This window comes from Myripristis murdjan, chromosome 8, assembly GCF_902150065.1.
Source record: "Myripristis murdjan chromosome 8, fMyrMur1.1, whole genome shotgun sequence".
Lineage (NCBI taxonomy): Eukaryota > Metazoa > Chordata > Actinopteri > Holocentriformes > Holocentridae > Myripristis > Myripristis murdjan.
In genome coordinates, this window is record NC_043987.1 from 32782758 (window position 1) to 32796367 (window position 13610).

Consider the following 13610-nt stretch of genomic DNA (forward strand, 5'->3'; position numbering starts at 1 on the left):
ATGTTCTCTGTAGCTCTGCTGCTGCTGCTGGCTGCTGGATCCTGTGAGTCTCTTTGAGGGACAAACACACACTCTATCATCACACTGCACCACTTCTTTATTATTATTCCACTGTCAAATACACTGATATGTTTAATATTTTCTCCTCCACAGGTGTGAAATGTTACACGTTGACACAGCCAGCGTCTCTGTCTGTCCGGCCAGGTCAAACTCTGACCATCACCTGTCAGGTCTCTTATTCTCTTAGTGATTCCACAGCTTGGATCAGACAGCCTGCAGGGAAAACACTGGAGTGGATTGGACATAAAGATAGCTATGGCAATGAATACTTCAAAGATTCACTGAAAAACAAGTTCAGTATTTCCTTAGCCTCTTCCAGCAAGACAGTGACTCTAACTGGACAGAATGTGCAGCCTGAAGACACTGCTGTGTATTATTGTGCCAGAGATCCACAGTGACACAAAGCATTGGTAGAGCTGTACAAAAACCCCTCAGTCCCTGAACACTTGGAACATGAAGCCACCAGAGGAGGCAGCCTCACACCACAGGTTAATTTAATACCATGTGTTTCTGTGAGCAAGAGACTCTGTCCCCTGGAGACACAGAGCTACAAACAAGTGGCTCACATGGAGAAAGAAGATCAGACAAGCATGCAGCCAAAGATCATATTCATTTGTTTATTAACAGACACAGTTTGATAACGATGTAATGCAACAAATATATTATAACAATTATAAACTGTGAATTTCGTTCGGGATGAATAAAGTATCTATCTATCTATCTTATCTATTGGTGATTGATACTGTGAATCTGTTTTAGATAATGCAAGATCATGTATTTGAACACAGTAGTGGTTTGACTTTACCTAACAGCTTCACCAAAATCATGAATTATCTTCATCTCATACGTTAATTCGCTCACTCCCCTACAAAGCATCACTAAACAAAAGTAATACTGTCCAAGTAACAACTATTCAGCTATTAAATCTGATAAGAATTCACACGTATTGTAATTGTATGTCATTGTGAGAAGATGTATTTCTAGGCTGTTGATTCAAAAACAATTGAAATATTTTAGTTATTCTCTTCAAGAGCACACAGACACATTCACACACACACACACACACACACACACACACACACACACACACACACAGAAAAAGAAAACATAAGAACAACCAACAATAATTATAACATGAATAATAGTGCTGAACTATCATGTGCTTTAAAAGTCCTTGAATGTTAAAAGTTCAAGAAGTCAGAAGAAAAGAATTACATTAGAAGAGCTGAACACAATAAACACAAAGTTTTTTTTTGTATGAAAGAACTTCATAAAACAGATACACAGAAAAGACAATGATTGAAAAGTAAGCAATAAACTGAGGGGAAAAAAGGTTTTAAATTTGCTCCAGTGAAACAAGATTTTCTTTATTGGTTCTGCAACAGAGCTACACATGGCTAGTTTCAGCTTAAAATAAGAGTCACTGTGAGATAAAATTACTGACTTCAGATCACATCAAATGTCACATCAATCAAATTTTATTCAATTTGTCCATTTCTACAGTGAAGACTAATCCACTGCAGTGCTGTCCTCCCTCCCTGTGAGGAGGAGTCAATGCAAAACTTTGATGTCTCCCATCTCTACTTATGTGACTGCAGAGAGGATGACAGACAACAGTGGCCACACACTTGAACATGATGGGCTATAGGACAGGACTGCTGCTTTTAACTCTCTGCTGGGCAGGTCAACATTTTCACTCACCTGGATTTGACAGCGTCTTCATTCAAATCCGTACTTCATGCATGTGATGCTTTTCTGTTTTGTGTTGCCAGGTGTTGATGGTCAGACTCTGACACAATCTGAACCAGTGGTTAAAAAGCCTGCAGAGTCCCACAGATTGACCTGCACAGCCTCTGGATTCACATTCAGCAGCTATTCCATGAACTGGATCAGACAGGCTCCTGGAAAAGGACTGGAGTGGATCGCCTATATCAGCCCTGGTGGCACCACCCGCTACTCCCAGTCAGTCCAAGGCCAGTTCACCATCTCCAGAGACAACAGCAGAGAGCAGCTGTATCTCCAGATGAACAGTCTGAAGACTGAAGACTCTGCTGTTTATTATTGTGCTCAAGAGCCACAGTCTCGAGACCGGTCTCGAGACCACTTTTTGAGGGTCTCGGTCTCGTCTCGGAATCGGCGGCATTTTCACTCGGTCTTGAGTGAAAATATCTTGAGTGAGGTCGGAATTTCTGATCAATACCGGTCGAGACCAGGCTCTCACTATTTTAATAAGAGAAAAAAGAAAAGTGCAGCTGCTGCCTTCCCGGTGTCACACAGCCTTTGCAACACTTTGACTGACACGCCCTCTGAACACGCAGAGTGGATAAAGACGGCTGCAGAAGCGGTGGTTATGTTTGGCGTCCCCGGGAAATCGCCATGAAAAATGTCGGCAAACTCTGGCTGGCTTTCTCTCTTGTTGCATAAGTTCTTCATGGCCAATAGGGTTGCCACCCGTCCCGTAAAATACGTAATAGTCCTTAAATTGACAATAAAATGTTGCGCAATTTGTCCCGTATTTTCATAAATGCCACATACACGTCTGTCACGCACACATCAACACTGAATAATGAACCAAATAAAACACAGGAAATGTTAAAGGCAGCTAATTTAATCGTGGCAGGACCCGCTTAGCGAGGAGCTGACGGTACAGCGGATAGACCTCCACCTCCCATGGCTGCGTCTCTCTCTGTGTGATTGTCTGCCTGCCCGCCCGCTCCTGTCTCGGGTTGCCTAGTTACACACACCGACGCTGGGCACTGCGCGCACCAGGGCACCCGCGTGTTTTAAAGATGTCGGCTACACCCGACACTCCGCCACGTCCCAAAAAGCAAAAACGTTTGCAAAAATAGCCTACAGACATGAATGCGAAGAGGCGAACCCGTGGCCTGACAGCGTCAGAGGCAACGACTACAAGGCAAATTGCAAGACGTGTCGGCGAGTGTTTTGTGTGGCTTATAGTGGATTGGCTGACGTGCAGCAACATGCAGGAGGGGATCAACATAGAATAAACATGAGAACGAACAGGAACCAAACGGCAGTGTCACAGTTTTTCATAGCTGTCACGGCTCCCGAGGTCGATACAGTAAGGGACATTATTATATGATCAACTTGATTTCCTATATGGTTGTGTTTTTAGCAGAAGATGTCAGTGCTTATGCTGATGTGGGCATATACCCTACAGCACAGTTTCTCAAATGGGGGTACGTGTACCCCTGGGGGTACGTGGAGGAACTCCAGGGGGTACGTGAGATTTTTTAAAAAATTATACAACAGGTAGATCCGACCGAGCAATCTGACTGGTCAATCAGACGTTTAGAATATGCTCAAATGAGCATGACAGCACGGCTAGCCGTGCTCAAATGAAAAATACCTCGTCACTGAAAATATTACTCCGCCTATATCTTATTGCCCGAGTCTGTGTGGTTTCTATGGCAACATGGAACGTTTCACTGAAACCCGCATCAAAAGCCGCTGTCAACTTTGTTAGTCTGCATAATGGACCGTTTTGTTGTCAATTTTGATTTCCTTGGCGACCTAAGTTTGGATAAATAGTTGAACGAGGAAGACAAGACAGAAGAGAAAAAGAAGAGATATGCGAGTGACGAGAGAAGAGCTAGATCAGCTGGAGAGGTAAAGAAATGAAGCCAGTGCGGCCGGCCAACGTCTTGGGCCGTCAAATGTCTACAAGACTGTGTACCTGAAAAACACCGGGAAAATAGCTGATTTCTTAGGTGTAAGTAAAGAAGAGCTAAACAAGATCCTCCGTGAATTTTACGGAGCTTTAATTTCTATAATAAAGACAATGAAATGCACAGACAGTACCTGCTGAGGCCGATTCAGCACCACGGACAGTACCCGCCGAGGCAGAGTCAGCACCACAGACAGTATAGTACCTACTGAGGCAGATTCAGCACCACGGACAGTACCCGCTGAGGGGCATTCAGTATAGTACCTGCTGAGACGCATTCAGCACCATGGACAGTACCTGCTGAGGCAGATTCAGCACCACGGACAGTACCTGCTAAGGCAGATTCAGCACCACGGACAGTACCCGCTGAGGCGCATTCAGCACCACGGACAGTATAGTACCTGCTAATGCCGATTCAGCACCAAGGACAGTACCTGCTGAGGCCGATTCAGCACCATGGACAGTACCTGCTAAGGCGGATTCAGCACCACAGTACCTGTAAGATTTTCCACAGAGATGTGCAGGCTATAACTTTCTTCTTGTTATTAATGTGTTAATGTTATCAGTTATCAGTTATTAATTAGCCTATTAATCGTTATTCATTTGTTTATTCCTTATGAGTTGCCTAGGCCATTGATTTAATTAATTTGTCAGTTTGTTTGCATCTGTACACTGAAATAAATATTTAATAAATTAGCACATCTTTGAAAACTGTCGTCTTTATTTCAGAGGTAAATTGATAATAACCTGAAAAGGTGATTAGCAAAAGCCCCTGGAAGGTGGGGTTGAAATTATATAACTCTGTTCAGGAGTGACACACCCCCAGCTGAAATAAAACATCTGCTGGTAAGTTTATGAAAAGACAGATGTTTATATTAAAAAGGTTCATTTGGCCTACAAATTCATGTTAACCACAGTTTTTCTTTTATAAAGGTCTGTGACCTTACAGGCCTTTATAAAAGAAAAACTGTGGTTAAGACAGATGTTTGTTCTGGCACTGACACTGGAAAGCAGTGGCCTATATTTAAATATAACTGTTAATATAGGTTGGTTGTAGATAAAGATCAGCTGTGTTGCTGAGTCGCTGTCACGGCACCTGTTAGATTAAAAATGAGTGAGATGTGGGCAGAACTTTAACTATAAGTAAAGGAAAAAATGATTTTTTTTCCAACGGATATTCTAGCAAAGCAGTGTTGCTATGTGTGGTATTTATTCAGTTTTGATAAACCCGAGTTGGCTGGTTGACAAGGACTGGTTAACGTCAGATCCCATGTATTTCTGCTGAAACGGAGAGAATACTAGCAAAAAACTTTTATATTTTGAGAGCAAAATGCCCACAGTATGAATACATGTTGATTATACATTTTATTTTGTTGGTAATAGTTGTATAATCGCAATATTACACTCGAGGGTTTGCTCTATTGTAACTTCACACCCTCTCCTGTAATAATGCTTAAATATATGTTAAAAAAAATAGCATTCATGCAAGGTTCCTTAAAAATCATTATTTAGCCTAATAAATATTCATTAAAATATGAATGGAAGCTCATAAACGGAATTTTATATTCAGTATTCAATTTCATCATCCTGAAAAACCCCGAGCCCTTACTTTCTTGCATCTTTGGAAATCTACTTGTGTCTTTTATAAGACCCATGCAAAAACTTAAAGAAGGTGTATCTTATTTCAGATGAAGGTGTATTAATCTCTTTACACTAATTACAAGCAATATTCACCTGTCAAACCCAGATTAACATCTTATTTCAAGATATAAACAAAAAAAGCCTTAATTGCTTGAAATGAGTCAAACTATATACAAAATGTTCGCAAATTGCTTAAGTTGAAGACCCATGTTCAAGAAACCTTGCTGAAATGTTGTTGTTGTTGTTGTTTTTGTTTTACTTAGTTAATTTAATTTAGGTCTTATTCCTTTTTCTTTTAATCTTTCTTTATGAAACGACATTTGAGATTTGTTTCATTGTGCTGCTTAGAAAACAACAGCATTTTGTTCTTGTTGCTGTTTCATTTGTTTAAAAGCAAACTTAGTTTACAAGAGATACCTGTCATTTTGTTCGATTTTGTTAGGATTTTTCATTAATATATATGGTCTTGGTTGCGTCTCGGTCTCGACCTCCAAATGTCTTGGTCTTGTATACTCTCTAGTCTCGGTAATGTCTTGGTCTCGGTTGGTGCGGTCTTGACTACAACACTCGGAAAAGCAATGGAATGGATGGGATATGTTTCTAGCAGTGGGAGCAGCACAGGTTATGCTAGTAGTCTGCAAGGACGTGTTGAGATGACGAGAGACAACAGCAACAACATGGCTTATCTGAGACTGTCTGGTCTAAAACCAGAAGACTCTGCTGTGTATCACTGTGCCAGATACACACTGTGGTCTCTGTGAGTGGAGCAGCTGCACAGAAACCACTCAGAGTCAAAGTGGTTGTGAAAGCTGCAGAGGTGGTAGAGGATCACAAATAAGCTGACATGAGCAGTGCAGGACAGCTGCCCATCAAACATGAACATGCAGCTACTCTGAGTGTGACTGTACATCTTTGAGAATAAACAATATTGCCCTACGTAAACACAAATTAATATGAGGCATACACACAAACACAAAAAGTATACTTTCAAGCAAGTATACGCATATGCATACACACATACCTATGTCTGTGTATTTATCTGTCTGCAAAGGGGGGCACAAATCTGTCCATCTACAAACATTTAAAAATTTCCATCTTAGAGAAGCTGGAATCCCTTGCTTTACTGTGTCTTAATCAATATTTATATCATAATGTTATTGTACAGTATATCAATATCAAACAGAAAGTGCTCATATTTTGGCTGCAGTTTGAAACTGATGTTCATGGTAACTGGCTTGGTCTCATGTGGAAAACAAGTAAATTAGTGAATCAGCAGCAAGACAAACAAAATGAACTGAAGAGTTGATAGGTTGACATGATAACCTGTGACAGATTCAAACACATGAGGCCCTCCATCCCTCCTCATGATATCCTGATGCAAATCCCTGCTCCTTGTAGTGTACTTCTGTCCTGCCAGCTGCTCTTGTGTTTTGTGGAGCATCAGAGTTCACATCTCCAGCTTCAGGATGATGAACAAACTCTCTCTTCTGCTCATAGCTCTCTCTCTGCCCTGTGAGTTTTCAGGTCTAGGCACTGATATCAGAAATAAAATGTCGGATGTGTCTCATCAATTTCTTCTGTTATTTTGATTCCTCTTCTTTTTTCTCATCAGGTTGTGAAGGTCAGAGGATGCAGTCCATTCCCTCCAGTCCAGTGCTGAAAAAGTCTGGGGAAACTCTCAGTCTTTCCTGCAGGGGAACTGGCTTCACTTTCAGCTGCTGTGTTATGAGCTGGATAAGAAAACATGCAGGAAAAGCAATGGAATGGATAGGGAGCGGTTACTCTGATGCCAGTTACAACACTTACACAAGCAGTGTGCAAGGACGTATAGAAATCATCAAAGATAACAGCAACAGCATGGTGTATATGAGACTGTCCAACTTAAAGCCCGAGGACTCTGCAGTGTATTTCTGTGCAAAGAGCCACAGTGATGTGAATGAGCAGAGGAGCTGAACAAAAACCTCAATCAATGTATTTTTACAAAGATCAGCAGGGGGCAGCAGCAGATCAGACATGTGATGACACTAAGAACACACACACACACACACACACACACACACACACACACACACACATTTAATATCATTTGAGGATCCTACCAGCATGCACTGCAGCACTGAAATGGTTAATAACATGTCCAACAAAATCTTGATGGAGCAGATTTGAACCCAAATGAATATTTTTGAATATGACACTTTATGACTATTACTTTAAAGCACCATGTGGGTTGTTGAACAAAAGTTGAATTTGATCAAGATGAAAAATAAAATGAAAATGTTGAGGAGAATCTCCATTACTATTAGGATATTAGGAGTTTTAAATACTGTAAATGCACATACTATGCAGAAAACATTGAAATACTTTTCCAGCCTCTCCTGCCTCACTACATATCATGTACTCTTCTAATTTCAATTGCATTCCAAGGTATGCAAAGATAATTCAGCCCGAATAGATTACCAAATCATGGTGTAAAAACTATACAAATTGTTAGAAAATTGATTGAATGAACAGTTTTTGATTATTATTTTTTAAGACAACAATTGGCTTGCTTTAAGTGCACGTAATGCTACAGTCCACCCTCCTTTTATATCATGTGAGTGTTGTGCTGTATGCAAAGCTGACTTCCTTCTAGTGTGCTATAAACACTTGATAGCACACTGTCAGCTGAGGCAGACCAAGAGAAGCTCCCACCAGCTGACCTTCAACACCAAGCATGTTCTCTGTAGCTCTGCTGCTGCTGCTGGCTGCTGGATCCTGTGAGTCTCTTTGAGGGACAAACACACACTCTATCATCACACTGCACCACTTCTTTATTATTATTCCACTGTCAGATACACTGATATGTTGAATATTTTCTCCTCCACAGGTGTGAAATGTGAAACGTTGCCACAGCCAGCGTCTCTGACTGTCCAGCCAGGTCAAACTCTGACCATCACCTGTCAGGTCTCTTATTCTTTTTACAGCTATTACACAGCTTGGATCAGACAGCCTGCAGGGAAAGGACTGGAGTGGATTGGACATAAATCAACTAGCTATGAATACTACAAAGATTCACTGAAAAACAAGTTCAGTATTTCCTTAGCCTCTTCCAGCAAGACAGTGACTCTAACTGGACAGAATGTGCAGCCTGAAGACACTGCTGTGTATTATTGTGCCAGAGATCCACAGTGACACAAAGCATTGGTAGAGCTGTACAAAAACCCCTCAGTCCCTGAACACTTGGAACATGAAGCCACCAGAGGAGGCAGCCTCACACCACCAACACATTCAAGGCCACTTCCCCGAGTTTAAGAAAAACAAAAACAAAACAAAAACGAACAAACAAACAAACAAACAAAAACTACTCAGTGTATTTGTTTGCAGGACAGGGAAAAAAGTTTATAAGAGTTTTATAAAGCACTGATTTGATTCATAACTCATTAAATTTAGTTTGTTTTATAAATGTTTATGGCAACACCAAGAGTGACTCTATAACAAAAAAAAAAAAAAAAAAAAAAAAAAAAAGGTTTTGCTCTGAACATTTTTAGAGTTATTCCTAAATTTGTTGTCAGTCTTTTCTATATCTTTCACATCAACAAGTTTTTTTTATTTAATTTTGAATAAAACTCTGCACTTTTCTGGCCTTCTGAGATTCCCACCGAGGAGGCCTCAGACACCACCTATCTCCCATTTACAATGTTGTCCTTTCATCCCTTCCCAGGAGATTGAAACACCAATCACACTTGACCACATGCGACAACGGTCGACCACACTTAACACCAGGTGACTCCAGTGACTCTTGATGATGATTGTTAACACCAAAATGTCTTCTGAAATCCTACTATCAAGTCCAGTCAACTTTGTTCTGAACCTTACTTGTGATATTCCCACCAGTTCACCTGAAACACCAAGATTTTTGTGTTTATTGCCACTGCCAGTTTTGAGATAGGGTCAACTCTCTTTTTCCTTTTTATGGAAATTATTAAAAAACAAACAAACAAAAAAAACAAAACAAAAAAAAAAAAACAGGCATTATTAAAAAAAACAAAAAAAAAAAACAAAAAAAAACAGCCATTCAAAATAAATAAATTAATTAAAGGTTTCTATATCTTTAATAAAGGACTAACAACAAAAGATGTCCTTTCAGATTGAAGTCCTCTGTCTATATAGTAAAACAACAGTTTGATCATTGCATCCATTTAGAGTCTTTGATGCAAAAGGTGATGTTTTGAGGTCAACCGCTCTTCATCACACCACAGTGACAATGAGAGACACCGTCTTAAACCTGACACCAGTCACATGATGTCACACCTGAGTCTGGTTACCAATATAACAGGGCAAATGTCAAGAACACTCATATACAATACAGCTCAGTACAGTCACAATACTGCAGTGTGATACAAAAAGTGACCTGTAGAAATAAAACTAGCATACACAGCAAATAGCATAAATAGAGGAAACAACACAAATACAAAAAATACATATCTGACCACAGTCAGTCTACAGTCTGTGGTAAATGGCAGGGAAAAAAACAAAACAAACAACAAATGCTAACAATACAATAAATATATATGTGACCTCAATTAGCCTCAGTTGTGTTACGTGAAAAGTCAATATAGAACAATACTTAACACCTCCATGTAGAAAATATACCCAAGATGTATAACATGAACAGGGGGAAACGGTCAATAGTAGTGTCCACATGGCTGACAGTAAATTTGTTGTCAACACAGTAAACACATCTGTGAAAGTTTCCTTGTGATTATGTAGAACTTCCTGTGGATCATTTTCACTCACCTGGATTTGACAGCGTCTTCATTCAAATCCGTACTTCATGCATGTGATGCTTTTCTGTTTTGTGTTGCCAGGTGTTGATGGTCAGACTCTGACACAATCTGAACCAGTGGTTAAAAAGCCTGCAGAGTCCCACAAATTGACCTGCACAGCCTCTGGATTCACATTTGGCCACATCTGGATGGCCTGGATCAGACAGGCTCCTGGAAAAGGACTGGAGTGGATCGCCTATATCAGAACTGGTGATGGCAGCACCTCCTACTCCCAGTCAGTCCGTGGCCGGTTCACCATCTCCACAGACAACAGCAGACAGCAGCTGTATCTCCAGATGAACAGTCTGAAGACTGAAGACTCTGCTGTTTATTATTGTACTCGAGAGCCACAGTGACTGGAGTTGGTGGAGCAGCTGGACAAAATCCTCCAGTCCTCATCCTCACTGCTCTGTCAGATCAACAACACCCCTACATCTGAGCAGCACTGAAAATGTATGCTTACAAAAAGAAAAAAAGAATTCATAGCAAATAATTACAACAAATGATTTGAACACATCATAAACATAATTTGATATTTCCTAAATATTTGATGAATAAATTTAAATGATCAAATCACAATGATGTTTTTCACAAAACTACCAAACCCAGAACAACACTTTGGTCACTGAAAGCTTCACTCATAATATAAGTAAAGGACATTTCTGTACAAATTTCAACCACAACCATATCTATGTATGATGGAGTGAAAAGTGAGTGACATTATTTTGTAGGAGAAATTCTGCTGCAGTTCTTCTTTGAAACTTTAGAGGGCAGCAAATGTTTATTTCTTCCTTCAGCTCCAGGTTTCTCATGAGTCTTAAATGACTTTGGAGCCTTGGAGCATAAAGACTTACTGCAACATTTTTCGCTGTGAATTCACAATAAATTAAGTTTTGCATGACTTTCACAGTAAGGATTACAGCAATATACTGTGAAATGTACTCACAGCAATTTACTGTAATTTCACATCTGTGATATTACAATGCATTGTTGTAAAAGCACAACTGTGTACTGTAACTTCACAGCTTCAGTGACAAGGCAATTACTGTGATATTACAGTACATTACTGGGGAATTACAACCTTTTGCTGTACATCATTACAACAAGGCCCTGTACTTTTACAGTGTGTACTGTGAAAGTAATGCACAATTTGACAGTAATTTACTGTGAATTTACTATGTATAGTGTGGAAATCATGCAAAAACTGGCCAGTAATTTACTGTGAAAGTAATGCAGATGAAGTTTCCATTTACTGTGAATTTACAATCATTGTACAATTAACACATCAACACACAACTCTGAGGTAAAGTCAATGTTAGCCCAATGGCATATTTATTTACAAATAAAGGGTTATTCAACATAAATGCCAAGAAATTCAAGAATTCAAGAAATTCAACTTCCTAGTCCTAGTCAAACTTTTCAAAGCATCTTAAAATGCAGAGAAACTGTGCAGAAACTTGCCATTCAACTACCCAGCTGTGTCCCAATAACAGTAAGAGGATGGGAATGAGGCCTACATTAAGGTAAGAGAGGAAGGGAGAGAGCGATGAAGGGATGTCGTAAAGGGGTCAGGCGCTCCTCTCAGTCTCAAACATTCTATAATCCACACGCAACAGCGTTGTACAAAAATCTTGTAGTGCAAAGTTGTCTTCAGAAGAACTACTCAAAACTGAGCCTGACAACTGCTGCAGCAAAAAACAAACAAACAAACAAAAAAAACTATGATGCCCACTCAAAGTCAATTAGTTTCCTCAAAAGTTGCTCATATGAGGGTTCATTGTTGTCCGCTTCCTGGTCTTTGAGCCTCTTTCAGGATTGATGCCCAAGAAGTACCTGTTAATAAGCAAAGACAGTTTCAGTTTTAAATAGACTTATGTATTGCAGGCAGCATTTATCAAGCTGAGTCATCATCCTTCATAATCTTATCATATGCACACTCAGCAGTTCAGTAAAAGCATAATGTACAGTATTTAGGTATTCAAATTTAAATAATAAGATCGGCTGTGGTAAATAGCAAACGCTAACGTTAGCTAGCTAGCGTTATCGCGTAACCGCCGTTCCCATGACAACAAACTCCGGAGACAGAAAGATAACGTTTCTTTCCGTCAGACAAGACAGAACAGTAAAGAAAGGGGTTTTGGTTTAACGTATGGCGTTGGATGTCCAAATGAATAAAAAACGAATATTTTATAATAGTGAAATCTGAATACTTACATATACTAGATGCCGCCGGCGCCGTGGCCATTTCAGTTAACTTTTTTTGACTGAGCAGCAGCACGCAAAGCATCTTGGGATACGGGAGCCCGAGAAGGATAGTCGCGGTGCATCCTCCGAATCAGCTACCAACGGCTGAAAAGGAGGCAAATTTGAAGGATCCTTCGACTTTGGATGAATTGGCACAGGCCTTCGAGCAGTGTTGTGACGTAACTGGCCTTCAAATGCCGACTTCGAAGGATGCAGACCCTGAATTGGGACACAGCTTATATCAGACCACACGGGCAAATGCTACAGCTAGCTAATGTTAGCTAGTTAGCTAATAGTGCTAATATCATTTTAAATACCATGGGTGTACTACTACTACTAAATGCACCAACTGAACTCCTCCATGTTTAATAATTTTATTTTCTATACAATCAATTAATCAATCAAGAGGGAACCACACTTTAATTTCATTATTCAACCTGTTGTATAATGACAAATAAACTTCCTTGTATCCTTGTATACTTGTACTGCAAACAGACGTTCTGCATGCAGCTCACCTTCTCCATTCAGCCCAGAGGAGAAGAGGGAAATGGCCTCTTCAGGTTCAGTGCCAAGTTTGGTTATGTCATGTGACTTACCAGGGAATATTTGAATACAAAATTTCGCTGTAATAATACTGTTGAATGCTGTGAAATCCTTGCATTTTTTTTTTACTGTGTTGCTGTGATATTACAGACCTTGTTGTGATATAACAGGGGTGTTTTGATTGCAGGATTTTACTGTAAAATAACAGTTAAATGCTGTAAAATCCAAGGATACTGTAGTTTTTACAGGTATTCATTGGGATATTACAGGGGAACTTAATTACAACAAGTTACTGTAAAATAATACTGTTAATTATTGTGAAATACTGGTAATTTATTACAGTGTAAATAACAATCCAAATTTAGTGAATATACTAATATAAGTAAATATTTAAATATAAATATACTTTCTCTATGAAAGTGTTGTTTGTTTCCGTGGGTGTTGAGGCTCAGACCATAACAGAGTCTGAGCCAGTGGTTAAAAAGCCTGGAGGATCCCACAAACTCACCTGCACAACCTCTGGATTTAGCTTTTCAGGCTCAGTGTGGAACTGGATCAGACAGGCTCCTGGTAAAGCACTGGAGTGGATCGCCTTGATACACACAGCTAGTTCTCCTATCTACTACTCC

At 39.8% G+C, this 13610-nt stretch overlaps 1 protein-coding gene and 1 gene segment (V, D, J or C); both read left to right on the forward strand.

Moving 5' to 3' along the window:
* LOC115363700 (immunoglobulin heavy variable 3-23-like) lies at window positions 1-2440 on the forward strand. The segment is given in 2 exon segments: window positions 1-43; window positions 1833-2440. Coding segments are annotated over 2 exon segments (651 nt in total).
* A 5662-nt stretch (window positions 2441-8102) lies between these two features.
* LOC115363486 (uncharacterized) overlaps window positions 8103-13610 on the forward strand; it is a 381300-nt gene continuing 375792 nt past the window's right edge. Inside the window, exons 1-2 of the mRNA XM_030057738.1 lie at window positions 8103-8145; window positions 10237-10545. Coding sequence (XP_029913598.1) covers window positions 8103-8145; window positions 10237-10545 — 352 coding nt within the window. The remainder of the gene's footprint in view (window positions 8146-10236; window positions 10546-13610) is intronic.